At 40.0% G+C, this 22,453-nt stretch overlaps 1 protein-coding gene across 1 annotated transcript in view; it reads right to left on the reverse strand.

The window, feature by feature from the left end:
• Nucleotides 1-1,385: 1,385 nt before the first annotated feature.
• ddah1 (dimethylarginine dimethylaminohydrolase 1) overlaps nt 1,386-22,453 on the reverse strand; it is a 64,177-nt gene continuing 43,109 nt past the window's right edge. The window contains exons 3-6 of the mRNA XM_072438917.1: nt 21,238-21,311; nt 17,153-17,272; nt 6,336-6,479; nt 1,386-1,856 (exon numbers count right to left, since the gene is read on the reverse strand). Coding sequence (XP_072295018.1) covers nt 1,740-1,856; nt 6,336-6,479; nt 17,153-17,272; nt 21,238-21,311 — 455 coding nt within the window. The 3' untranslated portion in view covers nt 1,386-1,739. The remainder of the gene's footprint in view (nt 1,857-6,335; nt 6,480-17,152; nt 17,273-21,237; nt 21,312-22,453) is intronic.

Genomic DNA, 22,453 nt, shown 5'->3' on the forward strand with positions numbered 1-22,453 from the left:
AGGAAACAGATTATAAACGAAAATAAACGAAATAGTAAAACATGAGTAAAGGATAAATCCACAGTGTTTGGCTAAAACAACAAACATAATTATTATAAAAAGAATGAAGAGGAAAGCACTCATTTGTATTTACTTGAAACAAAATGTATTTCTTTGAGTAGTTTTCTTACACCATACTTTTACCCAATTGAAGTAACGTAACAAGGGAGTAAAGTTTTGTGTAATTCAAACACTTTAATCTTCCATTCTTCCACATTATCTTCAGATGATTTAGCTTTTCTCATTTCGGTGGTCTTGAAAGTCCCCGTTTTTCTGCATAACATCTTGTCAGATCGTATCCACTAAAAATCTGATGAACTTCAAACAGGTACTCCCACACTTACTCGAGTAGTTTCACCAAAACCCTTTTTATTCTTACTCGAGCCCTTTCTTGCAACATTACGTTCGACTTCTACTTGAGTAATGACTTTTACCAGAGCACTTGTGGCTCTACACTTCTCTGATTATAAGAGACGTGCATATTTCCAGTAGCTCAACAGAAGATAATACAAGTGCATCTTAAAGGCAGCTAATCTCCACTAGGATACTGGCCTAAGTGTATGACATCATGGCCATAATTTAGGCCATTTGACTGGTCTGCGAGGGAACAGTGAGGCCTGGGTTCAACAACTGGACTAACAGCACACTCTGGTTTCTGTTTACGGCTGTACAAGGCTCTCCTCCCAAAAAAGCATTCTTTCCAGATTCCGTCAGTGTCCACTCCGGCGTTTTGCAAAATGTCCACGGACAAGCACCGAATCGCCGCCTTCCTGCTGATGTCATTTCCTCAACTTTCACTTGCAATCAGAGTGACAAACAGCAACGCTAACGGGACGGAGTATGTGGCGTATACAGGGGCTGCGCATGGTGGGGTTGTCATGGAAACATGTACTGTACACGGAAAAGCTCGTCGACACCTGTTAAACTGCTGCTTTTGCTACTACCATGTATTCTCACAACTTTATAGTAAGAATAAAACGTATTTCCCCCCCAGAACATTGGATCTCTATAAAGGGAAGTTTAAAGCGGCACTATGTAACCATGGAAACGTTATTACTTTGCCTGTAATGCGCCACAGTCTGGCATTAAACCACATCTTGCATTTATTTCAAATAAATGCAAGTTAAGATTAATTTTTCATTGAATTTAAATGTATTTTGTTATGGGGGGGATTTATTGCTCAAAAATACCTCAATATACAAAGCAAATAAGAAAAAAAGTTGCTAAATTTAATGTCATAGCATGAAACATTTGAAGGAAAGCAATGACAAGAGATTTCTTAAGTTTTAGATATTAGTGTCAAACCCTTTTGTGTTTTAGCTAATTGTAATAAAAAGACAAATAAGTAATATTAGTAATAATTCCTCATTTATTATTCAGTATGCACAACTGAGTGTCATTGCAAAGTCCAATACATTCACATAAGCTGCAGACAAGCAGCGAGTTAACAGTAGTAATTTGATTTAACATTATAGTCATACAAATATTAGTCATACAAATAATGAGGGTTTCCCTTATTTGCATTTGGCACTATGCAACCGTTTTGGTGGAGAAAGGTTTTTAATAGCTACAATACAAGTGCAGTGAGTGATAGAAAAAAGAGATTAGTCCCGTCAATCTGCATCAGCCCCTCAGACGAGCAGCACCAAACGACAGTTCACTTCAAACGGAGGTAAAGGCTGCGTTCCTACTGTGCCTGCTCAGATGTTGGCCGTCTTGTTTATGAGAACAGAGCAGCAGGTGAGCGCTCCATCCACTTTCATCTTCTCGGAGTTAGACAGAGGAATCAGAGTGTAGTCCTGCAACTTCTCAAGCACCTGCACACACAGGGAAAAACTGGCATGTAGTCGGCCTTTTGGCGAATCCGAGCCACGGTCTTCAATTCGGGCCCAGGACAGTTACATAACACTAAAAGAGCACATTTGTTTATGTTTCCTGTCATTCGGAAACACAAGAGGTTATACAACAAGCATCGCCGTCTCCTGTTGAAATAAAAACGGGAGCGAGCACATTACGACACCCACTAAAGACCCTCGTAAAGCTGTGTGTCAAACCCATGGACCTTTTCCAAAAGAAAACCAGTGTTTTCCTACAACCAAACCAAGATACTTTTTCACTTTGAAACTCACTCACTGGAGAGCGATGCAAGGAGACTGAGCCTGCCTTACGGGGCAGCGAGCAGCTAAACTCATGCTAATCTTCTGAGAGGAATAAAACAAAACTGGATCTTTAATAATGACAAAATAGCAGCATTGAAAACAACAAAACAACAAAGTCCTAAAGTGCAGAGATTTGCATATTGACATAAGTTGTACCCTTCCCATCCTTTATCTTTTACACTTAGGGCAACCAAAAACATTCAACTAAAGTAAAATGCTCATGCTGAGGTGGTCCTGACCGCTTGCCCCAGCGGTGATGAAGGATGGGTCAAATGCAGAGGACAAATGTCTCCACAGGGATCATAAAGTGCACCATAACCTCTTATTAAGACGTTATTAAAGGTGCCAACTATGTAACTTATCTGGGAGAGGGTTTGCCACCAGCATGTTTAGCATTTATTAGTTTATAGACTTTTATTGAAAAACTAATAACAAGTCACCTTTCCACAGATCTGACTTCCACAGGAAAAGAACATTGTGCACCCATGACAACAGATGCACTGGAGGCTCATACTGTGCAGAGCTGACGTGGACGTTCTACTAAACAGGCAGATTATGATAGATAAATGAATAAAGAACACAAGTGTGCAACGCTTTATTGTCTCAATTTAAAACACAATATCAAAAGTGTTGGTTTGAGGCGCTGCCTGGAGGTCGAGTGGTTTAAGCAGCAGCACATATACCAGGCTCTGTGCTAATCCTCATAATACTGAATGCCAATTAAGCCTACTGTCCCCCCAAAAATGTTGGTTTGAAGATATGTAAAATCAAATTATTGAGTAATTGTAAACTCTCATTTTTATACTAAGGAATAAGCTTGATTCTACCACCAGGATAATAAAAAAAAAACACTTTCTTTAAGACATTAGACTGTCATTTTCAACACAAAATAACTTTATGTTTTCATGTGGTCTTATACTAGTTCTGTTAATATCAATTAGTATCTGATATGCAGTTCATTTAAAAACAAAACTAAGAGGGTGCAAGATTGATTCAAAAAATACAGCATTCGCTTTCACAAAAAATGATATGACTGTACTGAATTTAACTGTTTGTTCAGTACATGTACAGACTTTTGGAACCGCATTTGTCCTCAACAAACAAACAAAAAACACACAAAAAAATCCTACTTTTTCCACTTTCATATCTGCTTTTGCACATTTTCTCGACGTGAACACTATTCCATCGCCGTCCAGGTGCAGGACTGTTTTGAAAAATGTTCCCACAGAGACCGCACGATCATGAGAGTCACCTCGAGTTTCACTTTTGCATAACTTCCCAAAACAGCACTAAAATCCCTGCTGTTTATAGCGTATCCACCGCTGAAGCATCCACGTTTTTTTCCCGCCCCTTCCCAGCCGCGTTCTCAATACTGCGGTTGAAACGTATACTTTGGGACGGTGGGCTGTCATGCTCTTGCACAGTAGGGGCTGCTGTATTTCACTGGCTCCTTTGTTCATGTACATTACAGTATTCCTTTAACTCAAGAGCAGTCGCCATGCAGGGCTAACCGCAAGATTTGCACCCCCCCCGCTACCTTCTATTCCCCTCTCATGACCCCCCACTCCTGTTATTGTAAGACTGTTATGTAGCTGGTAAAAATAGAGCTTAAGTCTTTGGAGAAAGTGTGGAACTGCACATTATAAAAAGGCACAAATATCACTTTAAACTCTATGTGGGAGATTACGCTAGACTAGAGGTTTCTGTGAACATTTTAGAGGTTTTAATTACACTCCACATTCAGTACATCTCCAAATCAAAACTTGTATATTCTTTTTCATTTTAGGGCCTCTACTAGAAGCACCAACAGACCGAGCATAGATAGCAGACAATAGGCCAGTGTTCACCTTATTCCGCACACTTTTGCCTCATTCTGGCCGCTAGAATATGCCATAAAGTAGATCGATTGTGTAAAATGTTCATGTGAGCAACATGCACCGATTCCCTTTTCTGTACTTTTCTGTTGAGATCGGAAGCTCCATTTCAAAATAAGAGGATCACAACGGATGGCATCGTTGAGGGCAAGGTGAATACTGCAAGACTGCAATATCTAAACTTAAGGTGCGTGTATATCATTTTCCTGCTCGTCGCCATGGATACGTTATCGTATTGGCACATTTGGTGTGTTTTTTTACGCATTTATTCAATTACAAATATTTTTTTTTGCTCCTCCTTGAAAAACCATGCATTCTTACCACGAGTGGGCTCACCTCTCCATAGATCGGGCCCGTAACTTCATCTCCGTGGAGGTAGACGCACGTGGAATGCCGTATAAATGTGTGACCCTCGAGACTGTCATTACTGCTTGTATATATTTGTAAACCTGTTCAAATCCAACAATCGAATGATTTTTTATAACAGAAACACGTTATATGATGTCACAGTTGTTCATGTTTACATTTTGTGGTTAAAATCCTTGCTTTTGGTTGTCAGATCCTACGGTTAAACCAGTTTGTAAAGCTCTGTAAACCTCTTTCTACGCCAATATGTCCTCGATATATGACCGCTCAGTGCATCCCTGGTTCATTTTAATAAGGCATTTAAAAGACAATGATTGTTATGATTTTTACAATTGCATTTCTAGATCCAGAAGCACTCCCTACAATTGTTTTTATTCCTGCAACATTTATTTAAAACCAGTAGGAGTGCTTATTACAACTATGTTTTCCTTTGCGTCTTGGCGAGTGAAGTGATTATTATCCATCAGTACGGACGCAGAATCCTCCAGCCCCACTGTACAGTATGAGGGGAATAAAAAGGACCCCGGGGGGACTCATGTACCGAGCCGTGTCCTGGACGTGATCGATGTTTGTGATAAAACCGTCCGCGTAGTCTCCAGTACTGTATGTCCTCGTTTTTCCTCAGACGCCGGAGCCAATATCTGGTGGGTCCGATTATATGAAGAAAAACTCTATTCTTGGTCCAGGCGGTCTGTACGAGACGTGCGACCGAGGCAGGAAGCGCGGGGGGGACAAAAATAGACTTCAGTACGGTCGCTGAAATTCTCTCCGTTAATCTTCCGGGAAAAAAAAAAAGAAATCTTCACTGTAGATGTCCAAAGATGCATAATTTAGCACATTCTTCCTTCTAAAAATAACTGCTGGAGGTTGCGGTCTGGACCACGGAGCACATTTTGAGGTCGGAGCGCTGTCTCTGCACACTGTACCCCGTTCACTTTGATTCAGGGAGACGGGTCTGACGAAGCTCCAAAACAACATGACTGTTTCTCAAAACGAGGCAACATATCGCTCCGGGCTGCAGTTGTGCATGGCATGAAGTAAAAGATAATTGCGAGTATTTTGTACTTACTCTCTTAAATAATGTGCAGTTAACAGTTGTTGCAAATCGATTAACCTTTTAATTATCCTTGCGGTGAATCATTTAGTTGTTGGGAATATGATATTTGAACTAAATTTGACCCAGATGAAGCAGATGAGGCCACAATGGGCCAGACAAAACTGTTTTTTTCATCAAAGTTTGCACATCTCTCATCTGGGTGCAAGTCCTAAAACATCTTCTCTCAGCACATGGCTTTTTTTGAAGCCTGCGCATTGAGTTAACAAGTATTACATTCAAAATTAGATTGGTTCTGGTTAATCGATTAGCTCGTTGCAGCCGTAATGCCAGTTTGCCAATAGATGAAGCTCCCTTGTGCTCAGAATACATAAGGACAAAACCTAAAACAATATTGTACAATGTGACAAGAATAAATTACGTTATCCAGCTGAAGAATAACTCACACATATATATATATATATACACACAGCCTGCTTCTGCAAAAAACAACCAGAACTATCTGTTTTTTAGCTCCTAACTCAACTGTAAAAACACACTCATTTTCCCCTAGGCCCGGTCTCCAAGCTTGTGGCTTGAGTCATTATCCAGAGCGCGGCCAGTCACTGCACATCAAACTGCAGGTTCTATTGTTGAAATAACATAGTGTTAACAAAGACAAGCCTATAGTTGTGCGTGAAACTACGAGCTCGACTTGTTTTTGCCAAAGGCCGAAGCTGCAGAATCATGACAAAAGCGAGCTGAAAACAGTGGTTACTGAGTGGTTACTGCAGGTAGCGCCTCAGAAGGGAAGATGGATGTTGCGTGCGAGATAGAGTTTCGGTGGTCTGCTCGGAGACTTACCTTGAAACTCTCTGGAAACATGTCTGCAGTGGAGTGGAGCAGCACGTGGCCTTTGTCGGGCAGGTTCATGTAGACGCAGTTAGCCGCCAGGTCGTCGGGCACGGTCAGCTTTTCGTAGCGGTGGTCACTCATCTGCTGCATTATCTGGACACAACAGACGGAGAGGGTCTTGAAACGGGAATGGCATTTTGTTGCCCCTGGATACTGTCGTTCTGTGCCCATAGCATCCCGAACATCAATCTGAAAGGATCAATTCAGGTGTTTAATCACATCAAAGGCATCGAGGAACAATACGGTCACATTAAGAGATAAATACAAAAGTAGCTCAATTGTTTTTTTGTGACTGGGAAGCACCAACACTTTTTATGAATTCAGAAATATCAATATGATTTTGTCGTGTAAGAATTGTATTCATTTGTTAATGGAAAGAAGCATCAAACTTATGTCTTTCAAGTATGAATATGTTAGAATTGCAACTGGTCTTATGTTTTCTTTATGTTGATGGCGTCTTATAATTCAGATGGGACTCAAACGCTGGATGTCTTTATTTTGTTTGCTCAATGTGTCGTGTTTTTAAAATCAAATTCCTTAAACAGAAATGTCATAAAACATGTCAATTTGAGGTTTAATTATGAGTCATGTAAAATCACTGTGAAATGACCCACAAATGTGGAGGAATATCAGTTTATAGCCTTGTTTTAAAGCCCAGTAAGTAACTTTTAGCAAAGAAATAAAAGCATGCGTTTCTATTGGATATTGACCCTTGAAAAACAGGGATCTTTACTGTGAGCGGGCTTGGACCTCCACAAACCTGACTTGTACGTGGCCTGCTCATTTCCATAGAAATATTGTTCATTTGACTCCGGAGTATGCAATAATAAACTTCTATTGCCATGGAGAATGTTCAGAAGTTGGTTTTATATTACCACTGAATCATGCAGGTGCCAGAAAATGACACACTGTGCATCTTTATTTGATTGTATTAGTAAATCCTTAATGTATGCAGGCCTTATTTGATTTGATAGACTTTGCCATCATTATTCATCATTTTATGTTGCACCATAACACCGAAACAAGCGCCTATGTTTGCAAACTTCAATGACAATAAACCCTTCTCTGATTCCGATCTGAAATAAGTCCATTCTTATTCATAAATCACGTGTTCCGCAGCATTTTGAGATGATTTGAAATGAAAAACTATAATACTATTACTATAAACAACATATTCAACATTTAAAAACAGCATTCACAAAACTCAATACCCGCCTCTAGTAATATCGAACATCATTCCGCCACAACACTAAGAGTGACTCGTGTTCACGTCCAGGCCGCGCTGAGAACACAGGGCGCCTTGATGGAATAGCCAGTCTTTATGCTTCCTCTGCAGATGTCATGTTATTTATGTAATCGGACTTAGGAGAAGGTGGGATTTAGGTCCAGGGGGAAGTCAAGGGTGAGGATGTTATGACCAGAGGAGACGCAGAACATCTGTGGACGGATACCTCGGAGACAAGGAGGGGAGGGCTGGAAAGTGCGGTTTCCAAAAAAAAAAAAAAAAAAAAGTCAAAAAATATCCAAAAAGTCAACATTCAGAAAGGTATTCAAGGAGGGACATTCTGCACCAGATTCCGTTGGCACGCGTTAAACGACTTCCTGCCTTCCTCTAACACTACTTAAAAAAAAAGAAAAAGGAACAGTTATGTATCGGGTAATCGAGTGTTCATAAAAGGCCGTGCAAATGTCTGCGTGATGGCGGCTTGACGCATTTACGGTCCCGGACAAGTCCCTGTGAGCGAATGACACAAGGATATATTTAGGAGGAAATCTGGTTTGAGAGCACAATGGGCTCTGTGGTCATCAGTGTTTTCACTAAACTTCCCACAAAACGATGGGTTTGCTTCGGTAGGAAAACCCTGGGCGTTTCCATGGGAATGGGAAAGGCCTGTTCGGTCAGCACGATATTAAAACATTTTGTGCTTCTGCAATAAGTAGTGTGCTGAGGAAATAACATGACGATGAACAACTCCTGCAATGTTAAACCAAAGTCTAAAATTGGAATCGAGCTACGCACAAAAATGACAATCCTGTATATGCTTATTGACACTCCCAAACTTGGATAAATTCAGATGATTACAGTGGGAAAGGCGTACGAAACGACAATGTGGACAATGTGCACTTTGAGTCGAGGTTTGCATGTTCTCCGCGTGTCTCGTGGGTAACGCTGGGTCCCGATCAGGCACAAACATAACGACCAAATAATTAATCATCAGAATTGACAATAAATCACTGTGAATTAACACTCCGTGAGAATATTGTAACAGAACTCGTGTTGTCACATCTCAGAAATGAATCTAATGTTAAACCAATGGAGATTTTAACATGCTAAATACTAAACTCAGGATTATTGTGAATATTGTGTGATAAATGTATTGACACCATGTTATTGGTGCACCACAGCTCTTAGATTTCATTTTTATATCATTTTTGCCAATGCATCTTTATGACGTTTGTCACATTGACCACAAATATACGTTTTTGACGATAAATCCCGAGTCCTGTAGATGCGGGGGATCCACACTGCCCGTCTCCATGGAGATATTCGACGGCGCGGCATTAAAAAATATCAATCTCTATGGACACAAGCGAGTGACACCAACAGGCCAAGTTACAGGTCAGCGGTCTCGTTTATGAAGCGTGTGCAAGTACAAACGTGTTATGTACGTTAAGTTTGTGATCTGTAAAAAGAATACGCGTCGAGTGAATGTGAGGTCGGGTCCAACAAAACATAAAAAACTTTGTGCGTCGGGACTTTTTTGAAATGACGCAAACGTTGATCTGAGCTCAGAGAGATGAGAAGTGAACATGACGCACAGTTTTAGTACAAATTCCACATCAAGTTTCATAAATGAGATCAGCGGAAAGTCCAAATCTCACGCAGTAAAACAGATTTTGATCCGTTTTTTTGTCTTAGTAAATTGAATAAACGCAGAACAGATAGCTACATAATTCAATACATATTTAGTGCTGTTGCTTTATACAGTTTGTGCTTAAAGGACTATTATTTGTGTGCGAACTGGGCTACTTTTCAGCGTACGAGAAGACCGGAGGAATAAATCCGGGCGGTCAGTTTTAAGCGTTTTCTGTACCGCAAGTCCGATCAGTCACACTGTAAATCAATAGAAGCAGCCTCTCCCTCACATGTCTGCAGGGCGGAGTGTGACTGGAGCAGACGCATTCCCCCCCGCTCGCTGCCCGGTGGGTGTGTTCCCCCGAATGAAAACACTGTCCATGTGCGTGACGGGCCGAGCACACGGGGGACGGGGCCCAGACCGGACCCCACCAAAAGATCACATAGTCGGTCCGGCTTCAACTTCGAAGTGTCTCAAATTCGCAGTCAAAACAGGGAGGGGGGGAAGAGTATTTGTGGAGTAAGGAAAAAATGTCCCGGAGCACAAACTCGTGCACGAGAGGGAATAAATCCTTCGAAAGTACACCTGATTTTGGGAACAGTTGCAGCTCTGTTCGGGGTCTGCAGTGTGTTCGTGGGGGATATGTGGATGTGGGTGAGCGTGATAAGATGGACAGTAATGTGTGGAAAGTCTGCAGTAAAAAGTCATTCGATACTATAAAGATGCAGTGCTGTCAGTGGTGGGTAGTATATAGTCACGTTTACTTGAGTATTGTACTTCTGGCTGTAGTTTTGGACTGCACACCTTTACTTCCACTTGAGTAATATTTAGTAACAATAGTTTTAAGTTTTAGTCACTCTTCCCACTGTGAGTAGGTCTGTAAGTGACAGAAACACAAACGTTACATGATTTTAATATTGTCAACATGAAGCTGCTGGCATCGCCTCAGATATGACCTAGTCCTTTGAAATATAAGATTTTCTTCGTCGATTAAGGTTTTTTTTCTTCCAATTACATCAACCACAGATATTACTCCCTGACAGTTACTCTTGAGAAGTCCCCAAATGCTTTTTATTCTTTCTTGAGTCATTTCTTGGACTTCTACTTCTGCTTGAGCAATATTATTTTGAAATTACATTACTATTACTCAAATACAGGTTTTGGCTATATTTTAGAGACTTGGAATTTTAATTTTTACAGTGCCCAAGGGGAAATTATGTTTCCACAATGTAAACATTGTATGGTATGAGCAGCTATTTTGAATATTAAAAAAACAAAAAGAGACAAGGGATAAGCCCTTCCTGTCATACTCTGCTACATGAATGTGCCTGGAGTAGATCTTTGGTCCAACAAGACGCTGTGGCTTAAATATTGGAATATATTCAATTAAAGGTGTTTTGTTTTTCATTTTTTCTCAAATATACCTTGAGTGGGGGTTGCCTCTCCACAGATCTGACCTGTAACTTGGCCTGGTGGCATCATCTGCTTGCCTCTTGAACATAAAGTATATTGCCATTCCTTGGAGAGAAAAGTTACCTTGTGCACCATTAACTCTGCTATACAAATAAACAACAAGGCCACAAAGTCTGGTGTTGTTCAAAATACAAATGTCTTAGGCTAATCTCGGCGCCTTGACGATGCCCACGCACATGTTAAATCTTTCTGATCAAGTCTTTGAAACTTTGACAAAAGGCTTATTTCATGGCCTTGTGTGTGAGACAAATCCCACTTGAATCAGCTCCAAAATCCGGATAGGAAGTGTGATGGGGATTACATCCTGTTGCTTTACAACAACTGTTTGTTGTTGCTCAATGGGACACATTCAGAAACGGAAATATTAGCAGAGCATGGCAAGGGCTTAGCGCTGAAGCATAAAATACAGTAGGGGAACTTTGGAAAACAAGTTCTCCAGGAGCACGAGAACATGCCCAACAGGCTCAACAGGTTTGAATATCGTATTTTCCGGACAATAAGTCACACCGGAGTATTAGTCGCACCAGCCAAAAAATGCATAATAGAAAGAAAAATAACAAATATAAGTTGCACTGGAGTATGAAATGCAGTTGCAAGTGTGAAAAAAGTATATAAGTTAGTCGCAAAACTATGAAAAAAGGTGCGATTTATAGTCCGGAAAATACGGTATATGACTTATATTTGTATAACTTTGAGATTAAGGCCAGTTTGAATGTTTAATACATAAAGTACACCATCTACATATCAAAGTGCCCGTTTATGGCTATAACAATATACAAAATAATGAAGGTCTTTCCTTAAAATGCACCAGGAATTGAGGCTCATCTGCTCATCTTCACTTTGCCACATCATTACTTCTCAGACCGGAGCACATAAACGGTGAGAGTGAGGCGTCCAGAGGCGTCCAGAGGCGTCCAGTCAGGAGCGATGACATCAGCGCGAGCGTGGAGGCGGCTGCCAGAGTCCACAGGGGTGAGGACGGACGGGAGCGAGCGGAGATGGGGAGATATGGAGTGGGTGCCGCGGTCTGTGACACAGGCTGTTATTTCTGCGCGATGACTTCATGAGCGAGGATCGGCGGTGACGAAGGGCAGATGTGTGATGAAACCCATCCGGTTCCTGTAAAGCCGGGCTCAGCGCAGAGTCGAGAGCCTGAATGGAGACGTAAGCCATCCACACAGCAGAGAATGCAACGAGCCAGCTGGATTCTAACAGTGTCCTCTGCTCTGTAAACACGCTCCATCCCGCCGTCGCCGTGGGAGGTGGATTCAAGCCACGGCTCACAAACTTGCTCTAATCTAAAAAAAAAAAAAAAAAGTACCATATTCTTCTGATATATTTTGTAGAATGGAAAACCGAATTAGTGAACGCATATGCTAAAGATTTTATGTAGCTTTTGATATCGAGCAAAGTTATTAGGAGCGTTTACAGATAATACACAAAAATACAAAAAAAAACACTATTTTCTAACAATACAGCATCATTTTGAATAGGGACAAGGTTCAAAATATTTATAATGAAAGAATATTTTAGGCCACTTTTAAAAAACATTTAAAAGTAACTATACTGGGCAAAAATAACTGCTTAAAAAGTAAATATAGGCAATAAGCGACATTTAAAGACCATTATTTTTCTCAGATTAAATGATTCAAACCACAATCTAATGTATGGGAAACACAGAACCCTTTTTAAAAATTGAGGCTGTATAAATAAAACCTCAATAATGGTTAAACCTTCTTTATTACAGAAACCAACTTAACTGGATCTAGTATGTCTGCACATTCGGGCGATAAGCACTGTACCAATTACATGACCACATCTCCCTACAGCAAATACCGACTCGATTTGTACAAACTAAACAACAACATGCCTCGTTCAATTCTACAGAGAGCAATTATGCATGAGTAAGTATGCAAACACAAAAGCCCGTTGTCAAGGCAGCTGTATCCAAAACAGGCACGTCCAAATGATTTAACCAGCATTTAGAAGAGAACATTACCAAATTATAAATCTGTGGGTTGTTAAAATCCTCCTTTAAAACAGAAGCTAATGGCAGCGCGGAGGTGATGTAAGGCTTAATTGGGAAAAGAGGACTCTGTCATCATCTCTAACGGCTACTGCGTGCTCCGCTGGATAATTATTTCTTTATTGTAAGCATACATCAGTGCGTCTATACAGGTCTGCGATGCAAACACGTGGACTCCGACAGGACAGGAGATTATGGAAGGGGTCCATTAGTGAGTCCTGTCTGGCTGCTGGAGCTTTACAGTTTGCTCAGTGGCTTTTAACACATTTTTCCAGACCACTTTGTACAAAACAATTATATAAATCAGACAATGGATTTAGTGTGCCAGGTCACAGACTGATGACATAAAAAATACACACACAGTGCTTTTTTAGCGACCACAAATAGCTTACGGTATAGAGTTCTGATTAACTAATGAAAGGTTATTCGTTCTTGTGCTGTAAATTTACACTATACTTAAGACATAAACCAGAACTGCCCAAAAACATGAACACATACTACATATGTTTGTGCTAGAACTCAGTACACTCAGCAATTATTTCTTTAGTCAAAGAGTAAAATTATTATTTCTACTGCAAGTTGTCTTTTTTTTTTTACCAAATAAAAGGTTGAAATATTATGTCATATTATAAGAGATTATTTACAAGTAAATATAGTCAAAATAAACTCAAGATGTTTTTATTCTTGTTTGGGATTTTATAATAAAGTTCCTTTATTAAATTAAAATGCCAGTCTTTATTATAAAACGCCAATGTGTATAAAATGCCAATGTTTATGTTATAAAATGTCTTTTGGCATGATTTTTTGAGTCTATTAATCCAGATAATGAATAGTTGACACAATTATTCAGATTAATAGTTGCAGTCATCATGACTCAGGGGTCCCAAATATCTTTATTATAAAGTTAGGGTATGTCAAATCTGTATCTAATATTACCTTTATGCGTCTCCACATATGAAGTGAACATGAGGTTGTTTATGTTTGCCTTTTGGATTTCAAGTTGATTATCCAATCAGGAAGCAGAATGAGTTCACTTTCACTATTCACCAGATCCTGTGGTAGAAAACCTGCCTGAAATAAACCTATAGGGCTCTCTTAAATCCAAGTACTCTCTACCACCAGCCCCAGCAGCCAAACCAGTTCTCACAAGCTCAGGAACTGAATGCTGGAGGTTTGGATCGTTCAAATGAGGTACGGTCTGACCATTTATATACAGACTATTGAGTAAATAGGTCAAACTGTCCTCAAAATGCAGGTGAAGACTCTGGCTTCCCAAGTTCAGAGAGAATTGTAATCCCTTTAAAACCAGTAAGAGCGCAGGGTACACGGCCTACCTTTAACTGTGTACATATTATATTATTACTCCACCAGCAGGGGGAGATCTGCATCAAGGGGGCGTTGGTAAAAGTCCTAGTGTAGTTCTGTTATCGACTTTAAGAAACATGAGCGACATAAAAATACCAACTTCATCAATAAAAATGTAAAACAAGCAAAAGCAGCAATTATCTTTAGTCTAGGAGCACAGTGTTTGTAAAGAAAGGCTTATATTTTTTGAAGAGTAGTAGTAGTAGTAGTAGTAGTAGTAGTAGTAGTAGTAGTAGTAGTAGGAGTAGGAGTAGGAGTAGGAGTAGGACTAGTAGGAGGTAGTAGTAAGTATGTTCTGAGTGGTATGTAATTGACACATTAGACCATCCTTAAAAAAAGCTAAAGCTGTTTAAACTAAAACTAAAAAATATGGGAAGTAATGGGAAATATGCATGGTCTACATGTGCATATGCATGGTCTACATGTGCATATGCATGGTCTACATGTGAATATGCATGGTCTACATGTGTATACTCATGGTCTACATGTGAATATGCATGGTCTACATGTGAATATGCATGGTCTACATGTGCATACTCATGGTCTACATGTGCATATGCATGGTCTACATGTGCATATGCATGGTCTACATGTGAATATGCATGGTCTACATGTGTATACTCATGGTCTACATGTGAATATGCATGGTCTACATGTGAATATGCATGGTCTACATGTGAATATTCATGGTCTACATGTGCATATGTATGGTCTACATGTGAATATGCATGTCTACATGTGCATATGCATGTCTACATGTGCATATGCATGGTCTACATGTGCATATGCATGGTCTACATGTGCATATGCATGGTCTACATGTGCATATGCATGGTCTACATGTGCATATGCATGGTCTACATGTGAATATGCATGGTCTACATGTGAATATTCATGGTCTACATGTGCATATGCATGGTCTACATGTGAATACGCATGGTCTACATGTGCATATGCATGGTCTACATGTGCATATGCATGGTCTACATGTGCATACTCATGGTCTACATGTGAATACGCATGGTCTACATGTGCATACGCATGGTCTACATGTGAATATGCATGGTCTACATGTGAATATGCATGGTCTACATGTGAATATGCATGGTCTACATGTGAATATTCATGGTCTACATGTGCATATGCATGGTCTACATGTGAATACGCATGGTCTACATGTGCATATGCATGGTCTACATGTGCATATGCATGGTCTACATGTGCATACTCATGGTCTACATGTGAATACGCATGGTCTACATGTGCATATGCATGGTCTACATGTGAATATGCATGGTCTACATGTGAATATGCATGGTCTACATGTGAATATGCATGGTCTACATGTGAATATTCATGGTCTACATGTGCATATGCATGGTCTACATGTGAATACGCATGGTCTACATGTGAATACGCATGGTCTACATGTGCATATGCATGGTCTACATGTGAATACGCATGGTCTACATGTGCATATGCATGGTCTACATGTGAATATGCATGGTCTACATGTGAATATGCATGTCTACATGTGCATATGCATGGTCTACATGTGCATACTCATGGTCTACATGTGAATATGCATGGTCTACATGTGCATATGCATGGTCTACATGTGCATATGCATGGTCTACATGTGCATATGCATGGTCTACATGTGAATACGCATGGTCTACATGTGCATATGCATGGTCTACATGTGAATATGCATGGTCTACATGTGAATATGCATGTCTACATGTGCATATGCATGGTCTACATGTGCATACTCATGGTCTACATGTGAATATGCATGGTCTACATGTGAATATTCATGGTCTACATGTGCATATGTATGGTCTACATGTGAATATGCATGGTCTACATGTGCATATGCATGTCTACATGTGCATATGCATGGTCTACATGTGCATATGCATGGTCTACATGTGCATATGCATGGTCTACATGTGCATATGCATGGTCTACATGTGCATATGCATGGTCTACATGTGAATATTCATGGTCTACATGTGCATATGCATGGTCTACATGTGAATACGCATGGTCTACATGTGCATATGCATGGTCTACATGTGCATATGCATGGTCTACATGTGCATACTCATGGTCTACATGTGAATACGCATGGTCTACATGTGCATATGCATGGTCTACATGTGAATATGCATGGTCTACATGTGAATATGCATGGTCTACATGTGAATATGCATGGTCTACATGTGAATATTCATGGTCTACATGTGCATATGCATGGTCTACATGTGAATACGCATGGTCTACATGTGCATATGCATGGTCTACATGTGCATATGCATGGTCTACATGTGCATACTCATGGTCTACATGTGCATACGCATGGTCTACATGTGCATATGCATGGTCTACATGTGAATATGCATGGTCTACATGTGAATATGCATGGTCTACATGTGAATATGCATGGTCTACATGTGAATATTCATGGTCTACATGTGCATATGCATGGTCTACATGTGCATATGCATGGTCTACATGTGAATACGCATGGTCTACATGTGCATATGCATGGTCTACATGTGAATACGCATGGTCTACATGTGCATATGCATGGTCTACATGTGAATATGCATGGTCTACATGTGAATATGCATGTCTACATGTGCATATGCATGGTCTACATGTGCATACTCATGGTCTACATGTGAATATGCATGGTCTACATGTGCATATGCATGGTCTACATGTGCATATGCATGGTCTACATGTGCATATGCATGGTCTACATGTGAATACGCATGGTCTACATGTGCATATGCATGGTCTACATGTGAATATGCATGGTCTACATGTGAATATGCATGTCTACATGTGCATATGCATGGTCTACATGTGCATACTCATGGTCTACATGTGAATATGCATGTCTACATGTGCATATGCATGGTCTACATGTGCATACTCATGGTCTACATGTGAATACGCATGGTCTACATGTGCATATGCATGGTCTACATGCGCAGTGTCATATGGCGTCGACCACGTACGATGAACACACTTACTTTGAGGGCTTTTTGTGCATGTTCACTGGAGCCAATGAGGATAAGGCCTGGTCCTCCCATGCTGCAGAAGCTCTTGAGGTGCAAACCTTCAGTCACAGACACAGTGGAGACGGCATAGTCCTGCAAAGAAAAAAAAAGAAAATAATACACTACAATTTATAGTCAAGACACAAATAAATGAGAACGTATTGCATAATTGCTTCCTAAAATATGGGGGGGTAAAAACTTCTGGGCTCCAACCTGGTGTTTATATCAATATTTACACACTTGGTTAGAAACTCTACCTTGAATTACACAGACATAAAGAAGTTCAGCATTACTTTCCAGGAACTGTCTCCTTTGCTAAAAACTTAGCGTGAATATATTCATAAGCACATAAATTGTTCCTTGAAACAGAAAAAACTGTGTTAACTACCCCATATTCTACCTCCTTCTATTGCAAATGGTCGACAGTTGCCATGGGAGAATAACCGTAACGTTTCGCAGAACAATATTTGAACTGTGTGGAATAGATCGTTAGCGCGCTCTGATTCACGGCGGAGGATATTGCGACTGAAGGCCAGAGAGAAGCAGCTGGAGGACCGAATTGTCAATTACCACATCCGCAACGCTCCCCTGACCGCTCGCCTTGGCTCTCGTTTAAGAAGAAAGTGAGGGTCAACTGGGGATTATGCAACGAGCTTTCACTAGCCCTTATCTGTGAAGTGGAGGATTTGTTTCATCTCTGAATTAGAAGCTCAAGTCATACTTTTCCTCCTCGTTTGATAAATCCTCTGGGAAATCAAGCGAGACGGAGTTGTTTTTGAACGGCCCGAAAAGACCCTTTACATAATTTGATGGATTGAGTGGGGAGGAAATGAAGTTCAAGTGTTACTGCGCTGCACAACTAATGACTAATTTATTTGATTTTGTCCCGTTATTATATATATATGTCTCGTAATAAAAGTGAAATTGTGACAAAACAGCTACCGTATTTTCCGGAGTATAAGTCGCACCAGCCAAAAAAAGGCATAATAAAGAAGAAAAAAACATATATAAGTTGCACTGGAGTATGAAATGTGGTTGTAAGTGTGAAAATAACAAATAATATCACATATAAGTGGCTCCGGAGTACAAGTATACAAGTATAAATGTAAGTATAAGTCGCACCCCAGTTAAAGGTATGAAAAAAGGTGCAACTTATAGTTCGGAAAATACGGTATTCAAGTGCTCGCCAGTGGTGCAGCGGTTTAGGCTGTTGCACATGTGTGGCGTCGTGGGTTTGATCGCAGCCCTCGACCCGTTGCCTAATGCCTGTCCCCATTTCGCGCTGCAGCGGCCCTGTCAATATCTGTAATTACTGCAAAATCTTAAACAATTACAATTATTTACTATAGATTTACCAACAACCAACTGTCATAGCTACCGACCAGCACTTAAACCAGCACCAACATTCATTACAACAACTTAGTGTAGTTTTCACAATAAATAAATGAAAAAAATAAAATAAAAATAAAAACATAATAAACTAACGTATTTTCCGGCTTATAAGTCCCTCCGGAGTATAAATCGCACCCGGGTCAAAAATATGTAAAAAAAACAACTTGTAGTCCAGAAAATACGGTATTGCATAGAGTCAAATCCATTTAAAATCACCACTTCCTCCATTTGAAGTTTCTTTTGAATCCTTTTGCACTTCTAACCCAAAAATGTCAACATGTGTCTGCATTTGTTGAGCTCCAAACAAACCTGGCAACACAAATTATAATTTGATAATGAGTGGAAAAACCAACAGGCGATAAGAGCTGTCTATCTGATAAAAAATGGAAAGAACTACATCGGACGCCTAAGTAATTTTTCCGAGTGCGATTTGCCAGGGACGCATCATTAGTTGCCAGTTTGTCAGAGATAACAGAAAACACACAGGAATCTTTGTACGGAGGCAAATGTGAGCCATATGGGAAGATCTCTCAGGCAAGTTACCGTAATACACTTTTGATCCTTCGCCCTTACTGTGAACCTGACTCAGCAAGGCTTAAGCTCTAGATTCTCAGAACAATAATCATAGAACAGTTACAGTAATACACCAACCTGTCCCCAATTATAGACAAAGAGTGAAGAATATGTTTCAGAATCAACAGTTTGACCCAACACAACAAGTCTGTTCACCTCGCTCTGATGTTGGACAACGACAGAGAAAAAAGGAAGTTATTTCAATATGTTTTTCATCTAATAACCTGATAAAATTGTCTGTTTCTTGCAGTTGTCTCCTTTAGGATCTCGTCCAACAAAATAGCCATCCGTTGGTCTACTTTTCCCCACAAATATCTGCTTTTACAACGTGTCGAGTAGCGTGAACAGGCCTCTCAAAGTCAGTTACAGGCCCAATAAGTAACAGAAATTGATTCTTACGTTTAAATTCTCTATTGCACACAGCTCTGTAAACTAGTATTACTGCAACTGCTGGTGATCCTACACCAATAAATACATTTTCTAACATTTACACATACATTTTCAGCCTATATTTGACACATAATCCGGATAGGGTCTGCCATACTCTTGAGAAATAAAGAGGATCTTGAATTAGAGTTATGAAACATCCCGAAGAAACCAACCCAGACACAAGTATTCAAAACACGAGGACCAGGACCGTATTGCTTGTAGCCTTTCCTTACCTTTGTTTTTCCTTCTGCCAAAATGTTATATATAAATAAAATATAAAATATCATAAAATGATCTCAGCTAATTACACGGACGTCGGCGATGATTTTGCCACATGTATCTTTGGCGCTCGTTTGGCGCAGACATGCAAACCCCTACAGATTAGTTCAGAATACTTAAGTGGTGACTGGCGTTTTTTTGTGCTACTTTTTCCTTTGATTCTGTGTGGTTCGAGAGGGGGGATAATGGGGTGCTCAGTGATGGTTGTCAAGGTCAGGCCACAGTATTTGAGGATTTGTCAGAAGGAAAAAACTGGTCATATTATGAAAACCTCAAAGCTCCCATTAGCCGCAAAGATAAGGAGACATACCAGGTCATGACAACCACAGGAAAAAGCAGCAAAGAAAGGACTTTATCAGAGTGTTTTCATCCTCTAAAAATGTGTTGCAATTCTCTATCATCTCGATTTGCTAAAAATGGCTCACAGACCTATGAACTTTGTTGTTTTGACGGGTTAAAATAGTCGAGTTTCAAGCTCGTGTGTAATTTGGATTGATAACGTGGTTCTCTGAGAGCTGAGAGGAGACAGATGGATGTCAGAGTAAATCTAATGGGAGGAAAAGTAGGAGCTGTAATGTGTGGGGACAAGACAAAGAGAGAGTCAGGGCCAAATGCAATTACAGAGCTGGCATGGGCGAAGTGACCGGGGACATGGGACAAATGGAGAGATAATGCACTTAAGCGCTTGTAATTCATAATACATTTATCTTCTGCTCAGAGGCTTTGTACAAGATCACAAGTTGACTAAATTAAACAGGAGTTTCGCTCAGAAACAGGGTGGATTTTACAATTTGACCATCCATTTTATATATGATCTGTGTTAATAATAATCTTAAATCTGCATAATTTCAATATGCAGCCAAAATGTATACAATACAAATGTACTGTATCTTGAAAACAAATTTGCAAAGCATGTGACGGTACCGGACTTAATATTTCAGTGCCTTTATTGCTACAGTGAGAAGGCACAATAAAGCCAATTATTCACATTTACTCACACATTATGATAAACTAAGCAGTGTGAGGTGGTGGTGCCTTAAAAAATGAGCATTATTTTATCCATTGCATACATTCATATGCTAGAATCTTTCTAAAATACATTTTCAACTCAGTTTGAAGCAGTTTTCGCTTTAATTTTGTGCAATTATTCACCATCAAGTCAAGGTTAAGGCTCTTTTTCTTTGCCATTACAATATATGTTCTTTGCCATAGGAATTGCTAATGCTCAGGTCACCCTTTCCTTTGGGTGCAGACCACAGTTACATACAGCAATGCTCAAAGTCAAATAAAATAACGGAGTGGAGTTTTAGAAGGTTTATATGCTTCAGGAACATGTATGATGATAATGAAATTTGATTAGTAATTTGTCTCTGAATGTTTCTTACCTTAAAGGCATCAGCTAGGATTTCTGCTCCTCTCTGATTGGTCCGCTTGGATAAGCCCACAAAGAACTCTTGACCTGGAAACATATGAAAATTAAATTACCAAGAAAAACCTTCTCTGTAGACATTATTTCACGGTCTAAAGTTACAGCTAAGGCCTGGTCCTTGAGCGCTAAACTAGTGACAGTGAAGCTTTGCGTGTGGGTTCAACGCTTGGCTGTGAAATATCCCTTGTGTGCTCAGTTTGGTGTGTGACTACAGCAGAGCCCCATTGCATGCAAAGACTCGATGTGGGGTTCTTCTCAGTCTACTGTGCTGTTACAAAATGAGCTGTTAGCTTGGGGCTTGCCAGCAGGAAATGTTTCTAGCTCTGCCATATGAAACCCATTTGGGCTGGAAGGATTCAGAGCACAAGTCAGTGTCTAGGAACCTAATTAGGTGTTCTAGGCTTTTTTTCCCCCCTAGAGGCCTTAGTACTGTAAAAGTCAGACATTGACCCACATTTTTAAAGACCACATGGTAAAACGTACAGCAAATCTAATAAAGTTCTGCTGCAATTTCAATCTACAATGTTTATCTTGCTTATTTCCACTGATTTGCTTTGACCATGAAAGAGGGTAAATAATATTTTGGAGGAACAGAGTGTGCAAGGGGTCATTGAGGTTGTCAAACAGTGTCTTCAAGAACAGAGTAAGTAAATGTGCCTTTCTTTCCGTACTCTAGCATAAGCAGGATACACAGAAGCGTTAGCGCAATTACATTTGTCCATGGAACATGTAATGTTCTTAGGCGTTATTATCCGTGACAAGTTAACATGCCAAATCACGGTAAACAAAAAGAACGAAACATCATAAAGAATCCTAAAAACATTGAGAAGAATTGATTTTCTTTCTTCATTGGACAACCTTTTACGGTGAAGGGATGTACTATGTATTTTTATTCACGAATATATTTCGTTGGTATTCCTTCTTCTTTTATTTGCAGAAGCAGACTCCAAATTATAACAATTACAATATAAGAAAGTAGATCAAAGAGGTGATGTTCTATTCCATTTGACCATTCATAAAGTCTTTCATTGTGCAACATTGACCAAAACATTCTGGGCTAAAGTGTGGACAGTAACTTCACACCGTCACGTTCTCGCCGTTCCATCGTCGAACCGTGCAGTTAAGGTGCCGAGGTCTGGGCTTGTAAGACTCAAAAAATAACTGCGTATTTG

This window comes from Eucyclogobius newberryi, unplaced genomic scaffold (genome assembly GCF_026437365.1).
Source record: "Eucyclogobius newberryi isolate DKJ021-1_F unplaced genomic scaffold, fEucNew1.0.hap1 SCAF_9, whole genome shotgun sequence".
Classification (NCBI taxonomy): domain Eukaryota; kingdom Metazoa; phylum Chordata; class Actinopteri; order Gobiiformes; family Gobiidae; genus Eucyclogobius; species Eucyclogobius newberryi.